Genomic DNA, 24,185 nt, shown 5'->3' with positions numbered 1-24,185 from the left:
CGGACCGTGAAGAACCACCAGAGGAGGAGCGGTGGAACCCAGGCTTCAGGAACACCAGAACCAAGTGACACCAGAACCATGTGACACCAGAACCATGTGACACCAGGGCCAAGTGACACCGGAACCAAGTGACACCAGAACCATGTGACACCAGGGCCAAGTGACTGGACTTAGCTGCCCCTGCAGTTACCGGCTGTCCCTGGATTCGGGTCCTCTGCTGGTGGATCAGCTACCTGTGCTTATAGAACCAAATTACAAGAATAAAAACTGTTTCAGTCCTGTTACTGATGTGGTTCTGCAGTTTGAAGAAGATTTAACTTCATTTACACGTGCGCGTGCATGCACGCACGCACACACACACACACACACACACACACACACACACACACACACACACACACACACACACACACACACACACAGACTGTAATCCGGGCTGAGACGCTGCTCGGTGTGTTTTGCCATCTGGAGGACCGAGTCTCTGCAGGTTGCCATGCCGACGGCAGCAGGGTGTTTGTTCCCCGTCAGGTTGCAGGAGGTCACAGTCGGGAGAACGGTTCCGGGAAGCAACGCTGACGTTCCAGGTTCAAGTCCTGCTTCTGCGGGATGACGAGGAAGCCGCACCGCCCCCCATGCTGGACTTCATGTGGGGGGGGGGGTCCATGCAGTCCGCTCTAGGTGGCTTGACCAGGCTGTACCCGAACGGGACACGTGGACTACCCGGTCACCAGGAGCTCACCAGAGAACTCCCACATCTGGTTCCAGGGGGGTCCAGCTGAACACCACCCTCTGAGCCGGTTCCAGGGGGGATCCCAGATCTGTTTTCCACCGTGCCTGTCTCCGTGGTCCTGGTCTCTGTTCCCACATTTGTCCTTCTGCCTCTCTGCCGACCTGGACTGTTGCTGGTTAGTTGATTGAGTGATTGATTGATTGATTGATTGATTGATTGATTGATTGATTGAAGCCTCAGTTTGGTGTGTTGCCTTCAGGGGCAATGGGAAATAAAAACACTGCATGCACATCAGCAGGTCAAATCCCTAATCAGTAAAATTAATTCAGGTGAACTTTGAAAGCTTTGTACTGGTTAAGACCAGTTTGGTCTTGTATGGACTTGGCTTTGGACTGGTTTGAACTCGCCTGGCACGCCAGACTGTCTCTCCATGCTCAGGGCTTCATGGGGAAACAGTCTGGGACGGCGCCGTTTGAATCTGACTTCTGCCTGGCAAACTTCTGCCGGGCCAATCACAGCCCATGAGAGGCGGAGTTAGCGTTGCGTCATATTATACCCCCCTCAAAACAATCATGATGGCGGCCGCAACACAGCGAGGTTTTGCCACGGCTCTGAAGTTTTGAACGAACTGAATTTGGCTGAAACCACAGCGAGAATCTGCTCTGAAGGCTTTTCTTTCTAACCCCCAAATCCCACCGGACGCCAGAGCGCCGCGCCGCGTCCCAGAAGCACCGGTGTTACGACGGATCACCAGAACGCAGGCGCGCGCCATGGCGCTGGTGATTCACTTCAGGTCGCCACTTCTAAACGGCGCTGCGCCGCGCTCCCGGTGTGCGTTGACTTTAGGAACAAGACGCCGGCGCAACGCATCGCTTTAGCGTCCGGTGGAATTTGGAGGTAAAACGGACATAAAACTCCACGCCATGATCCCATGTTTTGGACTACAAAACACTACAATGGAGCGCATGGTGGCTGCGTCACAGCCTTGTTTCTTGGATTGGTTCTCTCCGCTCAATAGTCCCGCCTCTCATTGCCAGGTTGAAATGCTGCCCCAATGGCGCTGTGTCAGACTGTCTTTATATGTGTAACACATAAATAAAGTCAGTCTGGCATGCCAGGCTAGGTTTGAACTGGTTATGAAGAGTTAGAACCGGTTAAGACTTGGTTTTCAGTTCAGTTTGGACTGGTTAGGACTTGGTTTTGGACTGGTTATGACCAGTTTGGACTGTCTAGGACAGGGGTCGGCAATTAGATTTGGCATCTGGCCACTTTTTTTGGGGCACTTGAATCGCGGGCCGAGCGGGGGGGGGGGGCTTTGATTCGCAGATCAGGAGAGAGGTGGGGATTTGCGCGAGATCCGTCTTGTGTCCGTTTGCATCTGTTCAAGGGGTGCGTGCGTCCGGTCGCGAGCCCGGGGGGTACGTGTGTGCGTGCGTTGGAAACCATTTTGCGGGCCGGATTGGACGGCTCGGCGGGCCGCATTTGGCCCGCGGGCTGCCATTTGCCGACCCCTGGTCTAGGACTTTCTTTTGGACTGGTTGTGTTCAGTTTAGACTGGTTAGGACTTGGTTTTGGACTGGTTATGTTCAGTTTGGACTGGTTGTGACCAGTTTGGACTGGTTAGGACTTTGTTTTGTACTGGTTATGTTCAGTTTGGACTGGTTAGGGCTTGGTTTTGGACTGGTTGTGACCAGTTTGGACTGGTTGTGAGAAGCGTTTCCACAGAAGGATTCAGGTCTGAGAGGTTCCAGCATGGCCCGGGTGTGCCGGGTCATCCTATAATTATCATGGCCTCATACTGGCACATGAATATGTTCAGGTTTAGTCCTGATAATCTGAGCAGCTTTAGTGGAACACTCTCACAAATAGAACATCCTGGTGACCTTTGACCTCACAGCTACACACATTACACACACCGTCATTATTCCTGTTGATGTTAAGGCAGACCTGCCGAGGTGTGTCATGAAGACTGTATTTTACTTTGAAGGCTGCTGCGGCGGCGGCTGAGCGTCTGTGTTTATGCTGAGTACAGGGCAGGACGGGCTGGGCGCCCTGCGGCTTCACTCTGCTGCTATTAATACCACTGCTGGCTCCCGGGGACCCACAATCACAGCTCCAGGGAGCAGGAGGAGCAGCAGCTCTGAACACCCCACCCACCCCCACCCCCACCCGTCACATCCTCTGTGAACACGATGTGAGCAACATTAAATCCAGATGAAAAGAAACTGTGAAAGACATGTTAGTGTCAGAAAAAAGCAGAGTTCAGATGAATTCTGCCGGCTCTGGGGAGCGTTTTCACACTTTACATAATTTTCAAACACTCCACACTGGTTTCACTGGAATTAGACTGGTTGTGACCACCTTGGACTGGGTTTTGGACCAGTTCAGATGGGTTCAGACTGGTTTAGAACTGATTCAGTTGGAGTCAGACTGGTTTGGAACTGGTTTGGATTGGTTCAGGTGAGTTCAGACTGGTTTTGGACTGGTTCAAACTGGTTTGGAACTGGTTTTGGACTGGTTCAGATGGGTCCAGACTGGTTTGGAACTGGTTTGGACTGGTTTGGAACTGGTTTTGGACTGGTTCAGATGAGCTCAGACTGGTTTGGAACTGGTTTTGGACTGGTTCAGATGGGTTCGGACTAGTTTGGACTGGTTCAGGTGAGTTCAGACTGGTTTGGAACTGGTTTTGGACTGGTTCAGATGGGTTCGGACTGGTTTGGACTGGTTCAGATGGGTTCAGACTGGTTTGGACTGGTTCAGGTGAGTTCAGACTGGTTTGGAACTGGTTTTGGACTGGTTCAGATGGGTTCGGACTGGTTTGGACTGGTTCAGATGAGCTCAGACTGGTTTGGAACTGGTTTTGGACTGGTTCAGATGGGTTCAGACTGGTTTGAACCAGCTCTGTTCCTGCTACATGATCAGTTGAACTTCGTTAAGTTTCTGACGACTTTGAGCTTCGAGCCACATTCAGCCTGCTGGATCTCCCCCCTCCACAGCAGGAGCAGGAGGAGAAGGAGAGCAGGAATAGCAGGAGGAGCAGGAAGAGGAGGAGCAGGAGAAGGAGGAGAAGGAGAGCAGGAATAGCAGGAGGAGCAGGAAGAGGAGGAGCAGGAGAAGGAGGAGAGCAGCTGCTCCTCCTGCAGGTCGTAGTTTGTTGTCATTGTTTCGCCTCCTCTGTGGTCACTTCCTCTCTCCTGAGACTGATACTGGATGGCAAGTCACCTCCTTCTCCTCCTCCTCCTCTCATCACTCCTCCCGTCGCTCCTCCTCCTCCTGTCCCTCCTCCCGTCCCTCCTCCTCTCTTCCATCCTCCTCCCGTCCCTCCCCCTCCCCCTCCCCCTCGCCCCTCCTGCTCCGTCTCCCTCTCAGCTCTCCTCCCTGCTCACTTCCTCTCTCCTCGTCCCTGGGTTCGGACCTCCCGGCTGCGTCTCCTCTGCTTCAGCGATGCTCCTCCTCCGTGACCTGCTGCTCCTGCTGGGACTCCTCTGGCTCTGCTCAGGTAAGACGGACCTCCTGGTCCAGGAGGCGCTGCTCAGAGGCAGCGGGACTCAGAGAGGAGTGGGGGGACAGCAGGACAGATTAGGACAGATTACTGGCAGGTGGCGGACCACTCTGCCGGTCGAGCTTAGCCCCGCCCCCTAGCTCTGACAGCCACCAGGAGGGGGCGGGGCCAGGATGAGGGTTTTTTATAGAAGGTTGATCCTGTCGAGGCCGGAGTGGAGCTAAATGTGGCCGAACATGTCGACTCAGTGTGATCCGCTCAGATTCCTCCAGACCGGATCCAAACCTCACTGGAACCAGAGGAAAAAGGAGCCCGAGTGTGTGTGTGTGTGTGTGTGTGTGTGTGTGGTTGATTGCCAAGTGATGTGGTGATCTGTGACTGTGGAGGATCGCCTGTGCTGTTTGACCCAGTCAGTGTGTAGATTACAGGTCTGAGTGACACACACACACACACACACACACACACACACACACACACACACACACACACACACACACACACACACACACACACACACACACACACACACAGACTCTATGATTCTATTCAGCATTCACACACCTGTCACAAAGGGTAGGAGGAAGCTGCTGTACAGCGTGGCGTCAGAGTTGGCTGCTCTCTGCCGCCCCCTGCAGGTGAGGAGCAGAGCGGCGCGGGGGACTGGTGTGATAACTTCACGGACCTGGACCTGTCGCACTGCCTCCTGGGAACCAGCCTGTACGTGCGCCTGCTGCTCTACACCCGCTCCAACCTGGACTGCGGCCGGGAGCTCCGGCACCACCGCCCGTCCTCACAGCCGCTGCTCGACCTGCGCCGGCCCACCGCCTTCGTCATCCATGGCTACCGGCCCACTGGGGCCCCGCCCATCTGGATCGACCACATCGTGCACCTGCTGGCGGCGCAGGAGGACCTGAACGTCATCGTGGTGGACTGGAACAAGGGCGCCGCCAACCTCAACTACTTCACCGCCGTGTCGTACACCCGGGAGGCCGCCCACAACCTGACCGGCTTCATCCGCGCCATGGAGGTGAGAGCGGCGCCACCTGGAGGCCGGCGGTCCCCTCACCGCCGCCGCCGCCTCCAGGACGGGCCTTCAGCTGTCCATCAAACCAGGGACACGCCCCTCCACCGCAACATCCCGAATGAAACACGACTGATTACTGAGCTCAGACACAGAACCAGAACCTATAGATCCAATGAACAAATGAGTGATTCTGTATGTCTCGTCTGTCCCGTCCGTCCCCAGGAGGACGGGGCGTCCCTGAGCTCGGTCCACCTCATCGGCGTCAGCCTGGGAGCTCACCTGGCCGGGTTCGTAGGAGCCAACCTGAAGGGACGGATCGGACGGATCACAGGTAAACCAGGAGGTGGCGCCGTGTCCAACAGGCCCACCTGGAGACAGCTGAGACAGTCCGTCCTGTCCCTCCTCCAGGTCTGGACCCGGCAGGACCCATGTTCACCAGCGCCACACCGGAGGAGAGGCTGGACCCGTCCGACGCCGTGTTCGTGGACGTCCTGCACACCGACATGGACTGTGAGTCCCAAAGTCCTGGATGTCCCATCTCTCAGGACCAAATATTCCCAACACCCGTCTCTCAGGACCAAATGTCCCCAACACCCGTCTCTCAGGACCAAATGTCCCCAACACCCATTTCTCAGGACCAAATGTCCCCAACACCTGTCTCTCAGGACCAAATGTCCCCAACACCCGTCTCTCAGGACCAAATGTCCCCAACACCTGTCTCTCAGGACCAGTGTCTCAGCTGTTCAGTCGTACTCGACAAGAGTCGAGATGAAGGTGTTGAGAGTCTGAAGTTGGCGGTTAGAGAAGCGGCTCCCCCTGCTGGTGAACCCGGCTCACTGACAGTGTGTTTTCTCTCGGCAGCGTTCGGACTGCGAGGGACTCACGGACACATCGACTTCTACGCCAACGGAGGAACCGACCAGCCGGGATGTCCCAAGACCATATTCTCAGGTGACAACTAACTGCCCCAGCCACGGGCAACTGGTAGAACCCCACCTGCCCCACTGAAGAACTACAGGGGCAACTGTTGAACCTGTCAGGTTCAATCGAACACACACTCACACACACACACACACGCACTCACATACTGAGCTTGGTGTGTGTCCTGCAGGGAAGTCCTACTTCGTGTGTGACCACCAGCGCTCGGTCTTCCTCTACCTGTGCGCTCTGAACCGGACGTGCACGCTCACCGGATACCCCTGCTCGTCCTACGGAGACTTCCTGGACGGCCGCTGTCTGCAGTGTGAGGCCTTCAGGCCGCTCTCCTGCCCTGTGCTAGGTGGGTCCGAGCCCCGGGCGCCCGGTTCGAGTCCGAAGGAGCCGCTGGAATGTCCAGTGTCAGAACTGAAGCAACGTGTAGAGCACAGAAAACACACACACACACACACACACACACACACACACACACACACACACACACACACACACACACACACACAGTGGCTCAGAGAGCTGAGAGGTCAGTGTGTATTTACAGCCACAAAAAACAGGCAACATTAATCCTGTTGGCAAAAACTCTGCTGGAGAGAAGAGCAGTTTTCCACTGACGCACACACACACACACACACACACACACACACACACACACACACACGGGTTTTACATTAAAACTAATGGATCGCTTTGAAACTAACCTTGGAGCTAGCGGAAACTGCCTTGAAGCTAACCTTGGAGCTAGCAGAGTTAGCCTTGAGGCTAAACCTGGAGCTAGCGGAGTTAGCCTTGGAGCTAACCTTGGAACTAGCAAGGTTAGCCTTGAAGATAAACTTGAAGCTAGCTGAGTTAGCCTTGAGGCTAAACCTGGAGCTAGCGGAGTTAGCCTTGGAGCTAACCTTGGAACTAGCAGGGTTAGTCTTGAAGCTAACCTTGGAACTAGCGGGGTTAGCCTTGAAGATAAACTTGAAGCTAGCTGAGTTAGCCTTGAGGCTAAACTTGGAGCTAGCGGAGTTAAGCCAGTTTTACACTTGCACGACTTTTTGCCACGATGTTGTCGTGGCAAGGCGTGCCAATCTGGAGCCACTGAAGTGTCAGGCTCCTGCACTGTTCACGACTAGTTCACGCACCGTTCACGAATGCGCGCCCGTCAGTGTCACGAACTGGCACGACGCATTCATGCATAGTTTGTGCATAGTTTACGTGCTTCCCGCATTGGCATGACGTGGTTGCACAATTCACCACGCCATATAAAAAGGGGGCTTCCCCAACCCCGGGTCGTGGCATGGCACGCACTGCCATGCCACGACCAGCACGCATCCTCCCGCATTGTCCCGACGAGTTCACGAACAGTTGGCGCATAGTTCACGGCCCGGTCGTGATATTTTGTCGAGCCCAAAATTTTGAACATTTCAAAATTCTCGTCCCGACATGGCACGCAGTCACGACGGGTTTACGCACACGTCACGCCACTGTATGAGTAGTTTGCGACCCGATTTGTGCCAATGCGTGCCACAGAATCGTGCAAGTGGAAACCTGGCTTTAGCCTTGGAGCTAATCTTGAAGCTAGCGGATTTAGCCTTGAAGCTAACCTGGGAGCTAGCATGCTGACGTTGTGACTGGTGACCTGCAGGTTATGATGTGCGACGCTGGAGAGACGCTCTCCTGAGACTGGGACAGACCAAAGTGTTCTTCAGCACCACCAGCACACTGCCGTACAGGAGTGAGTCCCACACACACACACACACACACACACACGCTCAGTCTTGTATTTCTATCCTTGTGGGGACCGTCCATTGACTCCCATTCATGTCTAGCCCCTAACCCTGACCCTTACCCTAACCCTAACCCACACCACAACAAAGCCTAACCCTAAAGAAATGTTTTTGCACTTTTACTTTTTTCAGTAACAACAACATGGTCAAGAAAACACTGTTTCTCCTACTTAGGACCGGAAAAAGGTCCCCACAAGGCACGTCGTTCCACGTTTTGCTATCCTTGTGGGGACATTTGGCCCCGACAAGGATAGAAATACAAGAACACACACACACACACACACACACACACACACACACACACACACACACACACACACACACACACACTTTTGTCTTTCTATCCTCGTGGGGACCTTCCGTTGACTCCCATTCATGTCTAACTCCTAACCCTAACCCACACCAAAACAATGCGTAGCCCTAAAGAAATGTTTTTGCACTTTTACTTTTTTCAGTAACAACAACATGGTCAAGAAAACACTGTTTTCCCTCATGGGGACCCAAAAAATGTCCCCACGAGGCACATCGTGCCAGGATTTCCTATCCTTGTGGGGACATTTGGTCCCCACAAGGATGGAAAAACATTTACACACACACACACACACACGTCCACAATTCAGTTTGAAAAGGCCTTCAATTAACTCAAATAACTGTGTGTGTGTGTGTGTGTGTGTGTGTGTGTGTGTGTGTGTGTGTGTGTGTGTCAGAGCTCAGCTACAGGGTGGACATGGTGACGTGGAACCAGTACCTCCGTTGGGGCGTGGTCCACATCCGGCTCCACAGCGGCAGGAACGTCACCGAGACCCGGATCGACCAGTGAGTGTTTGCAAACAACAACAGAACAACCATGACAATGATGACAACAGTCATGTTCCTCATGCGTTCCCCCGGTTCCTCCCGGTTCCCCCCGGTTCCCGCCGGTTCTCCTGCCCCCCCCCCCCCCCCCCCCCGGCAGTAAGCTGCTGCGGTTGGAGCAGTACACCTCCACCCGCCTGCTAGCGCAGTTCGAGGACGACCTCCAGCCCGTCCACAAGATCTCCCTGAGGATCAACACGGGGAACGTGATCGGGCCGCGGTACAAGATCCGCCTGCTCCGGATCCGGTTCACGCCGCTGGACCGGCCCGACAGGTGAGCCGGCGCCGGAGGCCAGGGACTCCCGGGGGTGCAGGTTCTCACTGTGTGTGTCCTCAGGCCTCTGATGTGCCGCTTCGACATCATCCTGGAGGAGAACATGGAGGTGGCGTTCCGCCCTCTGCCCTGCGGTTCTCGACACTGACCGCCGTGGACTCCCCAGACCTTCTCCCTGGCTCCGCCCCCCGGGGAGACCTCCACGGCTCCTCCAGCCGGGCGGAGGACTCTGAAGACCCCCTCAGACTCCTTCAGTCCTGAAGCCTTGAGCTCTGAGTTCGTGAGGAGGAAGAACATGGGGTTCCACCAGCAGCACAGAACGTTCCTCCTCCTGCTTCACAGTTTCAGTTTGGAACTTTGACAGAACGACGGAGCTCCAGGTCACCAACAAGACTGTAGATGGAGGGAACTCTGGTCCTGGTCCTGGTTCTGCTCCGGGTCTCGGTCCGTGTTCTCCTGGGACAGCACCCTATGAACATTAGCAACGGGAGAACATGGACAACCTCCTGAACCGCCCCCGGACCGAGGCGGGGCAGTTGGAGATCCTGCATGATCCCGGGACCAGGTTGTTCGGGGCTTCCTGCCCCTGGTTGGGCCCCCCAGGGCAAACAGGTCCTGGGTGACGGGCCGGACTGAGGTCAGCTCAAAACCCCCCATGAGAGGAACAGAATCAAAGGCCCAGACGTCACCTGGTACCCCAGCCGGGGCCCCACCCCGGAGCCCCACCCTGGACCCCGGAGTCCCCGGCCTTCTTGTCCCTGGGAGTCAGAAAAAAGTCACGGGTTCACAGGAGTTCACAAAAACCAGTCCACATGTGTTAGGTGGACCTGGAGAAGGCGTTCGACCCCGTCCTTCAAGGTGCCTTGTGGGGGGGGGGGGGCTTCAGGAGTACGGAGTCCAGGGCCCCTTGTTCAGGACCAAAGCCCTGGAGGGGGTCTGGGTCAGGGACCAGGGCCCGGAGGGGGTCTGGTTCAGGGACCAGGGCCCGGAGGGGGTCTGGTTCAGGGACCAGGGCCCGGAGGGGGTCTGGTTCGGGGACCAGGGCCCGGAGGGGGTCTGGTTCGGGGACCAGGGCCCGGAGGGGGTCTGGTTCGGGGACCAGGGCCCGGAGGGGGTCTGGTTCAGGGACCAGGGCCCGGAGGGGGTCTGGTTTGGGGACCACAGGATTTCATCTCTGCTTTCTGCAGATGACTTTGTCTGTTGGCTCCATGGAACCTGGACCATCATGCACTGGGGCGGTTTGTAGCCGAGTGTGAAGTGATGAGGACGAAGAGCAGCACCTCCAGATTCAAGACCCTGGTCCTGGACTGGAAGAAGGTGGTCTGTCCTCTCCAGGTCTGTGGAGAGACCCTGACCCCAGTGGAGGAGTTTTAGAATCTCAGGGTTCAGAGCGGAGGAAGGGTGGAGGAAGGATGGAGGAAGGGTGGAGGAAGGATGGAGGAAGGGTGGAGGACGGGTGGAGGAGAGGCTGGCAGGAGGGTGGAGCAGCTTCTGCAGTGATCAGTCGTCGTTTTGTTCCGTTGTGGTAAAGAAAGAGCTGAAAGGAGAAGCTCTGGATTTACCGGTCAGTCTGGGGACAGGAAGTCTGGGGACAGGGAGTCTAGGTGTCCCTGCTTGGACTGCTGTCCCTGGGACCTGGTCCAGATCAGTGGTTGAAAATGGACGGATGAAACAAGGATGACCGTGTTCTCCCATTGTAAATGTTCATAGCATGGTCCCTGCTGTGTGTGTGTGTGTGTGTGTGTGTGTGTGTGTGTGTGTGTGTGTTCTTTTATTAGCAAACTGACGGAGAACCTGAATCTTATAAAGTCGCAGTGTCACCGTGTGCCTATCAAACCATCCAACATGCTGCTGCTGTCCAGGTTCTGCAGGTTCTCCTCCAGACCTGCTCCCTGTCAGGTTCTCCTCCAGACCTGGTCCCTGTCAGGTTCTCCTCCAGACCTGGTCCCTGTCAGGTTCTCCTCCAGACCTGGTCCCTGTCAGGTTCTCCTCCAGACCTGGTCCCTGTCAGGTTCTCCGGAGCGTCGAGGAGACAGACGGAGCTGCTGGTGTAAAATTGAAGGGAGAAGTTTTGGAAAAGAAAACTGATGAATTATTTTTTAATGAATTGTGAATTTCTACCAAGAATAATAAATGTTTTTCATTTATATTTGTTTACGCTCGTCTTTTTCACATTCAGAGCACCGACCTGAGAACCAGGGTTCCTACAGAGAACCAGGGTTCCTACAGAGAACCAGGGTTCCTACCAGTTTATGAAGATCTTTCCCAGTTTACCCAGGCTCCCGTGCACACGCCTCCCGCCACGCCTGACATTTCTCACGCAAATGGAAAACTCGGCTGTCGTTGGGGAAAAAGAAATAAATAATGTGGTCTGACGGTGAAAATACTCGCGTTTGCATTTTGTTGTGCTGTTAGCTTGGCTGCCGCCATTAGCTTAGCCGTTAGCTTAGCCGTTAGCCTCCAACGAACGAGTTAGTTTTGAACGATTCGTTCAAATGGCAGCATGAGGCTGTGAGCCTCGGACAGGACAGGACAGGTTTTCGGGGACAGGACAGGTTTTCGGGGACGGGACAGGTTTTCGGGGACAGGGACGTTCTGCAGTGTGAAGCTCTGCTCTCGGCGCCCGTGGTGCGTTCAAATACCAAAATAAAAGTCAGGTTCTTTTCAGATCAGAAGACTCTTTAATCCGTCCTCAGTCCAGCTGCCAGAGGACAAACAGTCCAAGACCAAACAGAACTGTGGACAGTGGGGACAGGGGGGACAAGGGGAATGTTATTGGTATGTTTCACACTCGGGTGTCTGAGAGACAGTTTGTCTCCAGTTGAGTGAAGACGGTCCAGATGGACTCCGTCCTGCGGCTGAGAGACGTTTCATTGAGGGTTTTTATTAAATCGAGAGTCTGAAGTTCTGCTGCAGGCGGAGAACCTTCCGGTCTCTGGGGTTCCACCCCGTCCCCCTTCAGGACCCCGAGTGTTCTCCAGAGTTCCGTCTCCGGGGCGGGACGTGGACCGGCAGCAGGACAGGTGAGGACGTCACCGTGGAAACGAGGCATGTGCAACGCCATTGACCTGCAAAGCTGCAGCCCGGCACTTTCTATTGAGCACACACACACACACACACACACACACACACACACACACACACAGCAGAATCAGCAGACACACGGGGATGAAGGGAAAGCGTCGAGGCAGCACAAACCCTAACCCCGTCCCTTTGTCCCCCGTCCCGGGACCCCGTCCCCGGCCCGTATATATTGAGCCGTCCAACTTTCTCTCTGTTACACTGAGAGTTTCGCTTCAGGCCAGATTGGAAGACGTCCAGTGGACAAAGATGTCTCAGTACTCTGGAAAGGTGAGTCACGCTGCGGGACGTCCACATGTCCCACACGGTCAAAGTCCTCTCCTGTCCTCTGTCTGGCCACTCTTGCCCTTTGCTGTTCTCCGCTGTCTTTCCCCTCCTGTCCTCTCCCATCCTTCCATCCTCCACTGTCTGTCCTCCTGTGACCTCCCCTCTCGTCCCGTCCTGTCCTCCGCTCTCCTCCCCTGTCTGTCCTCCCATTCTCCCATCCTCCTGTCCCCTCCTGTCCTCCCCTCTGCCCTCCTGTCCTTCGGTCCCCTCCCGTCCTCCCCTCCTCTCCTGTCTTTCCTCCCGTCCCCTCCTGTCTTCCTCTCCTGTCTGTCCTCCTGTCCCCCCCCCTGTCCTCTGGTGATCAGTGTCCTCCAGTGTGCCGCTCTGTCCTCAGATCACCTTCTTCGAGGGGAAATGTTTCACCGGCAGGAAGCTGGAGGTCAGAGGTGACTGCGACAACTTCCAGGACCGTGGCTTCATGAACAGGTGAGTGTCCACCGTCCACCACCGTCCACCGTCCACAACTGCACCGCGTCCACCGTCCACCGTCCACCGTCCACCACTGCACTGCGATCACAGTCTCAACACGGAGAACATTTCCTCCGTGTCTCAGCTCGGAGAACGCAGAGGAACGATGTCATCTACAAAAGCAGGAGAACCCAAATTCTGACCCCTTTAAAGACCCGGAACCAAAGAACCAAGAACACGGAGAACCTCAGGACATGCTGGGTTCTACTGTGGAACCGAGAGCTCCGGTTCTCCGAGGATCAGCTCTCTGGTTCTCAGTACAGCATCATGTGATCCACCCTCTGCCTGGACGGCGGATCTGCTGGGTTCCTCAGAGTTCTGAGGGTGGGAACCTTCAGAACCTCACCCGGATGAGGTTCCGAGGGTGTGGAACCCCTGGATGAGGTTCTGAGCTGACTGTAGCGCCCCCTGTGTCTGCAGGGTGAACTCCATCCGGGTGGAGAGCGGCGCCTGGATCTGCTTCGACCATCCTGACTTCAAGGGCCAGCAGTACATCCTGGAGCACGGCGAGTACCCAGAGTTCCAGAGGTGGAACTCCCACAACGACCACATGGGCTCCTGCAAGCCCATCCGCATGGTGAGCACCCGGGTCGGGTCTGTGGGGGGGCGGGGCCAGGGGGGGCAGGGCAGCAGTGTCAGACTCCTCTGGGAAAAATCCAGTTCTGAACCGGTTCGGTGGTTATTGGTCTTCAGTCCAGGTCTGGTCCTGATCCTGGTCCTAGTTGCCATGGAAACAGAAACTGTTTCCATGAAGCCTTTATCAATCGAGGACTCATCAGTGTGTTCCGGGCTGAAGGCGGTGTGGCAGTGAGCCGAGGGTGGAGGTTCTCGGCCCGGGCGGCGTCTGACGGCGTGTTTCCTGTTTCCTGTTGCAGCACGGCGAGCACTACCGCATCGAGCTGTTCGAGGCCTGCAACTTCTCCGGCCAGTGCGTGGAGATCTGCGACGACTGTCCCTTCCTGCAGAGCCGCGGCCTGTCCAAGAACTGCATCAACTCCCTCAAGGTCTACGGAGACGGAGCGTGAGTGCACCGCCGCCGCCGCTGGCACCGCTAGCACCGCCGCTGGCACCACTAGCACCTCCGCTGGCACCACTAGCACCGCCGCGCCGCTAGCACCGCTAACACCGGCGCTATCCCCGGTACCGCCGCCGGCCGCAGGCTTCTGGTGGAGTCGGGACTTTCCTGCGTTCTGACACACCAGAATCAACGGACCTTTAATGAAGCTAAAGCTCGGAGGTCGGCTGTGACGATAGGTCAGAGGTCGCGCGCATTAGCACGTGCTAGCTTAAACTTCAGCAGTGCCGCCGCCGCCGTTGCCTCACCTGTCCTCTGCCTCCGTCCACAGCTGGGTGATGTACGAGGAGCCCAACTTCCGAGGCCGCATGTACATCGTGGAGCGCGGGAACTACTGCAGCCACAACGAGTGGCAGGCCCAGAACCCCAACATCCAGTCCATCCGCAGGGTCGTCAACTACTTCTGAGCTGAGCTCCAATAAACCTCCTCCAATAACACACTCCTTTTTTATCAAACCCCGTGTCTGTGCTGTTTCCTGAGCGGAGGCGTTAGCGCCGAGAAGCTAGCGCCGGGCTGAACCGGCTCGACCGGAGCTGCAGGTTGTTGAAGCTCCTGGTTTAAAGCCTGCAGATCAAACCGGAGGTTCTCTGTTAACACGATAAACCCCTTCTATCCAATCACACGACGGTAAAACAGTCACATGACGCTAAACCCACAGACATCATATCCACAGATGCCTCGCTCGCCTGCTGTGGATTGGCGCCACTGTGCCTGCTGGCGGCCATCTTGCGAGGGGACCTCGCTCCCACAGAGCACTGAGAAATGATCAGTTTCACCATGAAGTGACCAAAAATCCATCAGGTTTCAACTTCTACTGCAGTTCATCATAAACATCAGACATGGAGGACACACTGACACACACACAACCAAATGAACGGGACTGAGATTCTCCTGACTGTTGTTGATATGATGCATGAATTTGATCATCATTATGTTGCCCTGTTGTTTCATCACCATTAATATCATCACTATTATGATTGTTATTGCTCTTCTATTGACTATATTTTGATTCATACTGAGTTTCGACATGATAAATACCTGAACAGTAAAGCCTCAGTGGAACATCAGTCTCATGAAACCTTCTGCTCATCTACAAACTACCGTAAACTACCAGAACTATAAACTACTGGTTTACTGATGACGGCGTCCAGCATCAGCGCCTCTCATCCAGATTCAGTCTGACCTTCCTCCAGTCTTCTTCCAGCATCTTCTTTTGGTCTGGTTTAGCCTCCACTGAAGTCAGCCTCCTCTGGGAAAAATGGAAGACGCCATTTTTACAATATTAACCGAAAAAAACCCCCAAAAACGTTAAACAAAGAAAATAAAATGTCTGAATGCTCAAAACTTATCATATTGGATAAAATTATTTCATGACAGCTCTGAGATCGATCATTTTCATGGTTTGTTACAAAACCTGAGCAGCAGGACTCACTGATTCCTGTATTTACTGCATTTCAGCCGACAGAGGCTCTCCGGTCGGTTCTCTCTCCAGAAGCAGCAGGAACAGGTTAATAATGTGAGTCAGCTGAATTTCCTGTGGAGGACCTGGAGGCAGAGTGGAGGATTCAGTCTGTCGTCTGGTTTATTTCACTCTTTAACAGCAGCTCTCTCATCTTATTCTTTATGAACTCTTCACCAGTGAAACATGATTCTACAGGTTTAATCAGAACGTCCACAAGAGAGACAGAAAATACAAATTCATTCTTTGTATTTGATGGGTTTAGTTTTTAAACCATCCAAGCGTCCCGTGTCAGAGCCACACCTTTCACCGTTCAACAAATCAAACCGTTTGGAATTCTGTGGAAAATTCGGAGAATCATCCCACTTCAAGATGGAGAAGGAACCCTGACCTCCTGACCTCCACCCACTGTCATGCACTGCTGCGTCTCTGAGCCCCTCTCCAAGATGGCCGCCACTCAGACACGTCTCACCGCACACAGCGAGGCTTCTGGTCTGATGTCTGTGGGTTAAACAGTCGGCTGACAGGAAATGTGCTTCGGACAAATAACTGAAAACAACTTTATGAAGAGGCTGTTGTCATGGAAACAGGGAAAAGGGAGGCCACGAATTCACACAAACACCCATTTCTCTGTAGAAAAGACTTTATTACTCACAGTCTGAGACGCCAAACTAAAGCTCCATCTGACCCCAACTTCCTGTTTTCACTCAAAACCCAAAAATAATCCTCTGGGGGGGAAAGTTCCTCCAGAGAGCAAACCTGAGGGAGGAGGCTGCAGATTCTCGAGGACCGGACTATTTACAGGCCGAACCCAGCGTCCCTGAACGCCTCGCGCCGGTGCCGGGCTGAACCAGGCGTCCCTGAACGCCTCGCGCCGGTGCCGGGCTGAACGAGGCGTCCCTGAACGCCTCACGCTGAGGGCGGCGTCCCAGCAGGCCTCAGGAAGCCGCGCAGCGAGGCGATGAGCTGCGCCTCCTCCTCCAGCGTCAGGTCCAGGTGGTCCTCCTCGTGGGGGGGCAGGTCCTCCAGCACCTCCTTCACCAGCTGCGCCTCCTCTGAACACAGCAGCACACGGTCAGGAGCCGCGCTCCCATTGGCTCGTCGCGCCGGCGGCCAGACGGGAGCTACCTGCAGGGGAGGGGGCGGAGGAGGAGGAGGAGGAGGAGGAGGAGGAGGCGGGCTCCTCACAGGACGGAGACGAGGACGACGAAGAGGACACGCCGGGGGACGAGGCGCCCAGCAGCTGGGGGGGGACGACGCCGCCGTGGTCCAGCAGCAGCTGAGTCGCCTCCTCCACGTTTCCCCCGGTGACGGAGAGCGCCGCCTCCGAGGACGAGCGGAGGAACCCCAGAGAGAGCAGCTGCTCACACACACACACACAACACGCACACACACACACACAACACGCACACACACACAGAGCTGGATTACACAGACACTCGACTGGCCGCCCTGCAGAAGAGGCTCCGCCCACTCCCGTCTCTACCTGCTCCACCTTGTGAGGACTGAGCGCCTCCTGCTGGTTGTTGTTGGAGAGCCGAGAGGATTCCACCAGGATCTGAGCACACACACACACACACACACACACACACACACACACACACACACACACACACACACACACACACACACACACACACACACACACACACACACGGAGTGGTGAGGTGTGTGTGTGTGTGTGTGTGTGTGTGTGTGTGTGTGTGTGTGTGCGCGCAGCGGGTGGAGTTTGGGGTGGAGCCTCACAGAGTAGGCGGAGTCGGCGTCCCCTCCCGCCTGCTCCAGCGCCCGGGCGGCGTCCCGGCGGGAGAAGCCCAGCTCCGTCAGGGCGGAGATGGCCTCCATCCTGCGGCGCCGCCTCTGCGCCTCCTGCTGCTTCAGCTGCTGCTGCTCCTGGAGGAGGAGGGGGGGTCAGACCGCTGTCCCTGACCCCTGCCGCCCCCCCCCCCACCATCACTCGCTCACCTCCCTCCTGGTGCTGATGTGCTCGGCCGCCCCCCCCAGGTCTCCCTGGCTGGCTCTCAGCCCCAGCCGAGCCTCTCGCTCAGTGAATCCCAGATCCAGCAGCTGAGCCACCTTCCCCGAGTCCAGAGACAGTCTGCTGTACAGAGACTCCACCTGAGAGACACACACACACACACACACACACACACTGTTTACTGTCCTACACGGGAGGAGGGGGGGGGAGGGGGGGCAGCAGGAAGAGGACTCACTGAGGACAGCAGCTGCAGAGCTTTCCTGTCGTTCCCCTCGATGTAGGAGAGGAGGCTCTGAAGGAGGTACAGCCTGAGGAACAGCACCTCCTCTCTGCCAGTGTTACCCTGCACACACACACACACACACACACACACACACACACACAAACACACACCATCATCTCATTCTTCTGATCATAAATTCCTCTTCTCACTCATTTCAAAGTGAGACAAAGCCCCCCCCTTCATGTCTCACCCCCCCCCACCTTGAGCATCCTCAGCCGCTCCCTCTCGGCTCCGTAGCACTGCAGGAAGACGCTCTCGGCTCGGCTCAGGCGGCCGGCGGCGTCCTGCAGGCAGCTGAGCGCCTCCAGAGCGCGGTAACACCACACGATGTCCAGCTGCAGCACGGCCGAGTTGTCCACCGAGGACAGGAGGGCGGAGCCACACTGGCTGCACAGGGAGGGGAGGAGTCAGAGGGCGGGAGGGCGCGGCCACAGACTAAGGGGGAGGAGTCAGAGGACAGGAAGAGGAAGTACTTGAAGTGCTGGTCGGCCTGCAGGAGGTGGATCAGAGCGTCGTCGTACTGCTGCTTCTTCATCAGAGAGCGACCTTTCTCATGGAAACCCATCGCCAGGATCAGAGCCTGCACACACACACAGTAAGAAAACACACACACACACACACACACACACACACACACACACACACACACACACACACACACACACACACACACACACACCTTCTTCTCTTTATGGGGGATCTTCAGCGGGTTTCCTTTCTGGTCTGCAATCTCCAGAAAAGGAGTCGTTTCTGGATCATCATAGCCCTCTGAGAAACACACACACACACACACACACACATTTTATTGATTCATTTGAAGTTGCTGTTTGACTGGCTGACCCCCCCGACCCCCCCACCTCGCTCTGAGAGGATCTGGAAGCCCTTGTGTGTCCTCTGCAGGCTCTCCTCCTGCCTCCTCCTCTTCTCCTCCTCCTGACTCAGCTGCTGTTTCCACTCAGCGTCACTCAGCTTCAGCACCATCACCTTACTGTTGTTCTTCACCTCCTGCTCATCCAGACGCTGGCCTGCACGCACGCACGCACGCACGCACGCACGCACACACACACACGCACACTTACTTCAAGTTCGACAAAGACTGTTCTAAAACTGAGATGATCATATAAACAGATCAGCTGAAAGTGGACATGAGAACCAGTTACAGAACCTTCTGGGAGGTCATGAACGTCTCACAGCGGTCACTTCCTGTCTCACGGCAGTCACTTCCTGACTCACGGCAGTCACTTCCTGACTCACGGCAGTCACTTCCTGTCTCACAGCAGTCACTTCCCCGCTTATTGTTGCTTATTGTTGTTTTTCCTATTTTCCTATGAACGTTGTTATTTTTGTTTAATAACGTCTGCCCTGGCGGTAGAGCCGATACCTCTGAATGTAATGACATGTGTGAACGGTGTGTGTCTGTCTGAATGTTTTATGTTTGTCTGTTCTGTTTAGTCTCTTAATAAATAAAAAAAGCAGTCACTTCCTGTCTCACAGCAGTCACTTCCTGTCTCACAGCAGTCACTTCCTGTCTCAGACTCACCCACACTCAGAGTTTTCCCGTTCACGATCAGTTTGATGTGTTTCAGGTTGAATTCTTCCCCGATCCTGAAGCAAACAAACGGCCGGACCGTCAGAGGATTGTCTGTCCTCTGAAGAGACGAACGTCTTCCGCAGTAAAGACCAACCTGTCCACCAGCTGCTGCGCCGGCGCGTCCAGCCTCGTCTCCACCAGGGTCTTCTCTCCGGACTCCTGCAGACACAAATCCCCGAGGAGGCGACCCGGAGCGTTTTATCAGGTCACTGCGGGCATTTGTGACACAGCGAGGACGTGGACGGAGGAGACGGTCGGCGTCTCACCTTCCTGCTGCCCCGGGGCAGCAGCAGCTCCAGAGTGGCCACGCTCGTCTCCCTGAACGCCCGGTTTCCCTTCCCCCTCCTCACCGCCTGAACGCGCACCGACTCCAGAGCGGCGCTCACCTCGGGCGGCGGCAGAGCCAGCAGGGCGGCGTAGCGCTGGGACAGCTCCTGAAGAGACCACCGGGGGACAGGCCGTCCAATCAGAGCAGGGAACCAGAGGACAGGCCGTCCAACCAGAGCAGAGCTCTGGGATGCTTTGAGTACCTGCATGTGCTGCAGTCCCGGCTGGTTGTTGTCCTCGGTGTACGGAGGGTTCCACAGCTGGATCTTGTCCTGCTTCAGCAGGTTCTTCAGCTTCATCTCAGTGTTCTGCTCCACCATCCTCTGGAAACCGGGCCGCAGGAAATAAGTTCCAGATAGAATACACACGAGTTCAGAAACAACAGGAAACTACTGAGAAACAGGGCAAAGGACAGACTGAGGAAGATGCTCTATAATCTGATGTTAGGAGGAAGATGCTCTATAATATGGATGAAACTGGAGAAACTCAATCAGCTCTATTTCAATGTTTTTGTGTTTAATTTCATGTGAACAACCAACCAAGTGTTTCAGCATGACAGGATACATTAATAATCTGTAGACCATAGCTATACACTCTGGGAAAATGCATAATTAGTGACTTATATCCGTTATAACTGTGTTAAGACCACTTGAGTCCTCATCCAAGATGGCGGCCACGCAGTCAGACAGCGGTCCAACCACTCTGTGTCGAGTGAGACACGTGGAGACGTGTGTATAAAGGTAGAAGCTAAGCTGGACGGTCGTCTCGTGTGACTGTAACCTGGACTGTCGTCTCGTGTGACTGTGACACTGACCGTTGCTTCTTGAAGCGACATCTTCCTCCTTCCGTGACGTCAGCGCGCTGAAGCGTCGCCAGCTGCTGCGGTCACGTGACGCTCAGACACAAACAGTGGGTCGCGTTTCTCCTATCGTAGCTCACAAACGGCTCCGATACCCGCCGCTCCTCCGGCTGTTGGCCGGGAGAAAGGCGGCGGACGTGTCCGCGACTCCCCGGAGCTGCGCGCGGTCACGCGTCCGTCAAATATCTGTAAAATCTGCGTATGGCGCAGCTGCGACACGTCCGACGCCACTGACGGAGGTACGGGCACGAGGAGGAGCGCTCACTCTGAGCGCGTTTCAACTGATGGATGACGTCACTTCCGTTGACTGACAGCACGCTCAGTATGGAAGCGTCTTCACTGGTATACACGATCTTTGATTGAGCACGGTGTCCGACGAGGGTCAAAACTGTTCAAAACGAAAACAGACCAAAACAAATTATTCAAATATCATTTAGTAAAACAATATAGCCATTAAAAGCAATAAATATAGTTTGAAAACCTGAACGAACATAATCTAAAACCGTTTTTTAGAGTTTATTTTAATACAATTCAGGTTTTGAAATCTATATTGAAAATAAAACAACAACCACAAATTAACCAATAGAAAATAATTACTATCAAATAAGTGAAACAAAAACATAACATCTAACACAGTCAGCTACAAAAAGTAAAGACTTGTTTCACTTGTATAAAATGTACTGAAAATATTTTTTCATTTACTGTTCAGTTATGTTACCACTGCTGTACTTTCCGTGACACGTTCCACTGTCTTTGTAGAAATTGTAGAAATGTTCTGTGGAAATTGAGACTATGATCCGTACAATAGATCTTGGCATCCATCTGTTTTGACTTTATGTTAAACTTTAATAAAAATTGACAAGAGAAAAATATCTTTAAAATTTAAAAAAAAGCAAAAACATTAAAAAAAAACAATTCAAACGAATTATATTAAAGCTGAAGATCAATTCAACTGAAAGCGATTATATGAAGAAAAAACTAAACTCACGAGCGCGCACACACACGCACGCACGCATGCACACTCACTCACACAGGTGGGGCGGGGCGGTGATGGATTATGGATGAAAGTAACTCATTACCTGAATCTTTCGTAGATCACCTGACTGGCAGGTGCTTTTTTGCCACGCCCCCTTTCGCTGACCACTGGAGTTTGCCCAGAGCAGCACTGCGCATGCGCAGTTCCACTGGCCCGTCTCCGCCTGGTCTCACTTTGTGTGTGTGTGTTCGCTCCTGATGGCTGCTGTGGCGGAATCTCCTCTGTACCTGGGCCTGGACTTCAGCACGCAGCAGGTAGACACGCCCTCTTACCTGTCCGCCCCCCCCCCCGTCCCCTCCACCCCCCCACCCCGCTCCGCCGCCAGCGTGCAGCAGAACTCGCGGCACATGCGCAGATCAGACAGTAGAGGAGCGCAGGTTGATGGTAGAGCGCGAGACAGTCAGTCAGTTGATTAGTCAGTTAATTGATTAGTCAGTCAGTTAATTAATCATTTAGCGCCAGGTTCGGACGGACTTTGCCTCGCGGGGAGAACGATCTGTTCAGGTCTGAGAGTCCAGGAGTCACGTGGTGCTCAGCTGGTTCCCGGTTTAAAGAGAAACATCTGATCAAAGATCGATACCCTCTGTGAGCAGGAGGGACTGACTGACTGCTTTACTGCCAAACTTCACCGTGAGAACCGGAGGAACCGGAGAACGACAGGAGAACGATGGAGAGACAGCAGAGAACGACAGGAGAACAGAGAGACAGCAGAGAACACAGGAGAACGATGGAGAGGAGAAACTAACTTCAGCAAAAATAATGAAAGAGCAGAAAAGAAACTGGACTTTTAAAAACTGAATAAGAAAAAGAGGAAGACTCACCAAAAACACTGTCCTCTGTCCCTGACCTGTCCCCTGTCCCTGACCTGTCCTCTGTCCTGTCCCCTGACCTGTCCCCTGTCCCTGACCTGTCCTCTGTCCTGTCCCCTGACCTGTCCTCTGTCCCCTGACCTGTCCCCTGACCTGTCCTCTGTCCCCTGACCTGTCCTCTGACCTGTCCTCTGTCCTCTGACCTGTCCCCTGACCTGTCCTCTGACCTGTCCCCTGACCTGTCCTGTGACCTGTCCTCTGTCCCCTGACCTGTCCTCTGACCTGTCCTCTGTCTTGTGTTCACTGCAGCTGAAGGCAGCAGCCATCAATGAGGACTTGGACGTCGTCCACCAGAGCTGCGTCCACTTTGACTCTGAGCTGTCTTCCTACAGGTGGCATTTTATTCTGAAAGGATTTCAGACACACACAGGCTTTTATTGTGAAGCTGAAGCAGCAGCTGTCTGTCGGTCTGTCTGTCTGTCTGTCTGTCTGTCCCTCTCCCTCTCTCTCTCTCTCTCTCCCTCTCTCTCTCTCTCTCTCTCTCCAGGACTCAGGGAGGAGTCCATCTTCATGCTGATGGACTGACCGTCACCTCTCCTGTCCTCATGTGGGTCGAGGTGGGACACACACACACACACACACACACACACACATTCTCCAGCAGCATGCTGGCCTCAGGCTGTCTTCTGATTGGCTCTCATGTCTTCAGGCTCTTGACCTGCTGTTGGACAAAATGAAGAACGCCGGCTTTGATTTCTCTCGTGTACGAGCGCTGTCGGGGAGCGGTCAGGTGAGACATACACACACACACACACACACACACACACACACACACACACACACACACACGCGCTGTTGTGCAGAGTGTTGGGAGGATCCCTGTGTTGCAGCAACATGGCAGTGTGTTCTGGAGAAAAGGAGCGTCTGAGACCCTGAAACACCTGGACCCCCAGCAGGACCTGGTGCACCTGCTGCAGGTCAGTGTGTGTGTGGTGTGTCTGTGTGTGAGTGTGGTGTGTGTGCTCTGATGTGTGTGTGGTCTCCAGCGCAGCTTCTCGGTGGCAGACAGTCCGGTCTGGATGGACTGCAGCTCGTCGCGGCAGTGCTCCGCCCTGCAGCAGGCAGCAGGGGGCGCCGTGCGCCTGGCCGAGGTCACCGGCTCCAGAGCCTACGAGGTCCGCCGCGTTCCACACCTGACGGCAAGGCGTGTGTGTTTTCAAACACCCAACTCATGTGTGTGTGTGTGTGTGTGTGTAGCGCTTCACAGGGAACCAGATCGCCAAACTGCGTGCGAGCCGAGCCGAGGACTTCCAGGACACTGAGGTCCGCTTCAGTCTCAAGTCTTCCAGTGTGACGGGCTGGCAGACCGCCGCTCAGCAGGACTCACAGCTTCCCGTGTGTGTGTGTGTGTGTGTGTGTGTCCAGAGGATCTCGCTGGTCAGCAGTTTCGCCGCCTCGCTCTTCCTCGGTCGCTACGCCGCCATCGACCTGAGCGACGGTTCGTCCCGGACTCTGATTGGACGGACGGCGGGTCAGCTGACCAGGAAAGTCACGCTCTGATTGGCTGTTCAGGCTCCGGGATGAACCTGTTGGACATCAGGACCAGGAGCTGGTCTGAGATCTGCCTGGAAGCCACCGCCCCCCATCTGGACCTCCTGCTGGGACGGCCTGTGCCGTCCTCGTCTGTGTTGGTGAGACTCTGGCTGACAGACCGGCTGGCGGTCTGGACTGGTCTGTAGTGGTCTCAGCTGGTCTGCGGTGGTCTGATGTGGTCTGAGCTGGTCTCTCCTCCCCCACA

General features: G+C 54.9%; 4 protein-coding genes across 8 annotated transcripts in view; 3 read left to right on the top strand and 1 right to left on the bottom strand.

Annotated features, from left to right (window-relative positions):
- Positions 1-1,322: 1,322 nt before the first annotated feature.
- On the top strand, positions 1,323-9,950 carry lipib (lipase, member Ib). The gene is made up of 11 exons (XM_030099214.1): positions 1,323-1,627; positions 4,173-4,229; positions 4,868-5,259; positions 5,479-5,587; positions 5,665-5,766; positions 6,118-6,207; positions 6,368-6,535; positions 7,823-7,912; positions 8,672-8,780; positions 8,920-9,093; positions 9,157-9,950. The coding sequence occupies exons 2-11, from the start codon at positions 4,175-4,177 to the stop codon at positions 9,239-9,241; spliced, it is 1,374 nt and encodes a 457-aa protein (XP_029955074.1). The 5' UTR covers positions 1,323-1,627; positions 4,173-4,174; the 3' UTR covers positions 9,242-9,950.
- Positions 9,951-12,399: 2,449 nt separating this feature from the next.
- crygn2 (crystallin, gamma N2) lies at positions 12,400-14,451 on the top strand. The gene is made up of 5 exons (XM_030099226.1): positions 12,400-12,444; positions 12,836-12,927; positions 13,390-13,546; positions 13,845-13,990; positions 14,316-14,451. Exons 1-5 carry the CDS (start codon positions 12,424-12,426, stop codon positions 14,449-14,451), a joined length of 552 nt encoding a protein of 183 aa, XP_029955086.1. The 5' UTR covers positions 12,400-12,423.
- Positions 14,452-16,120: 1,669 nt separating this feature from the next.
- On the bottom strand, positions 16,121-20,636 carry nub1 (negative regulator of ubiquitin-like proteins 1). Its single transcript, XM_030099204.1, has 15 exons — positions 20,498-20,636; positions 19,887-20,006; positions 19,623-19,790; positions 19,451-19,515; positions 19,306-19,370; positions 18,623-18,790; positions 18,445-18,533; positions 18,239-18,345; positions 17,966-18,152; positions 17,718-17,825; positions 17,470-17,622; positions 17,251-17,397; positions 16,991-17,062; positions 16,633-16,864; positions 16,121-16,559 (listed from the first exon to the last, which is right to left on the bottom strand). The coding sequence occupies exons 1-15, from the start codon at positions 20,516-20,518 to the stop codon at positions 16,414-16,416; spliced, it is 1,848 nt and encodes a 615-aa protein (XP_029955064.1). The 5' UTR covers positions 20,519-20,636; the 3' UTR covers positions 16,121-16,413.
- Positions 20,637-20,645: 9 nt separating this feature from the next.
- xylb (xylulokinase homolog (H. influenzae)) overlaps positions 20,646-24,185 on the top strand; it is a 9,614-nt gene continuing 6,074 nt past the window's right edge. Inside the window, exons 1-10 of one of the 5 annotated variants that reach the window (XM_030099207.1) lie at positions 20,646-20,781; positions 21,637-21,832; positions 22,697-22,779; positions 22,935-23,004; positions 23,097-23,177; positions 23,278-23,364; positions 23,434-23,562; positions 23,645-23,710; positions 23,813-23,885; positions 23,960-24,078. In XM_030099207.1, the coding sequence (XP_029955067.1) occupies positions 21,776-21,832; positions 22,697-22,779; positions 22,935-23,004; positions 23,097-23,177; positions 23,278-23,364; positions 23,434-23,562; positions 23,645-23,710; positions 23,813-23,885; positions 23,960-24,078 (765 nt within the window). In that variant the 5' untranslated portion in view covers positions 20,646-20,781; positions 21,637-21,775. The other 4 variants (XM_030099206.1, XM_030099209.1, XM_030099211.1 and 1 more) reach the window with 4 other exon arrangements.

The sequence above is a fragment of the Salarias fasciatus genome, chromosome 9 (genome assembly GCF_902148845.1).
Source record: "Salarias fasciatus chromosome 9, fSalaFa1.1, whole genome shotgun sequence".
In the NCBI taxonomy this organism is placed as follows: domain Eukaryota; kingdom Metazoa; phylum Chordata; class Actinopteri; order Blenniiformes; family Blenniidae; genus Salarias; species Salarias fasciatus.
This window is presented reverse-complemented; position numbering and strand designations above follow the sequence as displayed.

Excerpts from the sequence above, each read along its gene's own strand:
- lipib (XM_030099214.1), top strand. The coding sequence starts at position 4,175 with ATGCTCCTCCTCCGTGACCTGCTGCTCCTGCTGGGACTCCTCTGGCTC. Across the intron at positions 6,536-7,822 it reads GCTCTCCTGCCCTGTGCTAG|GTTATGATGTGCGACGCTGG; the intron begins GTGGGTCCGAGC and ends GGTGACCTGCAG. Across the intron at positions 9,094-9,156 it reads CCGCTGGACCGGCCCGACAG|GCCTCTGATGTGCCGCTTCG; the intron begins GTGAGCCGGCGC and ends GTGTGTCCTCAG.
- crygn2 (XM_030099226.1), top strand. The coding sequence starts at position 12,424 with ATGTCTCAGTACTCTGGAAAG. Across the intron at positions 12,928-13,389 it reads GACCGTGGCTTCATGAACAG|GGTGAACTCCATCCGGGTGG; the intron begins GTGAGTGTCCAC and ends CTGTGTCTGCAG. Across the intron at positions 13,547-13,844 it reads CCTGCAAGCCCATCCGCATG|CACGGCGAGCACTACCGCAT; the intron begins GTGAGCACCCGG and ends TTCCTGTTGCAG.
- nub1 (XM_030099204.1), bottom strand. The coding sequence starts at position 20,518 with ATGTCGCTTCAAGAAGCAACG. Across the intron at positions 18,534-18,622 it reads CCAGATCCTCTCAGAGCGAG|AGGGCTATGATGATCCAGAA; the intron begins GTGGGGGGGTCG and ends TGTGTTTCTCAG. Across the intron at positions 17,398-17,469 it reads ACATCAGCACCAGGAGGGAG|GAGCAGCAGCAGCTGAAGCA; the intron begins GTGAGCGAGTGA and ends CTCCTCCTCCAG.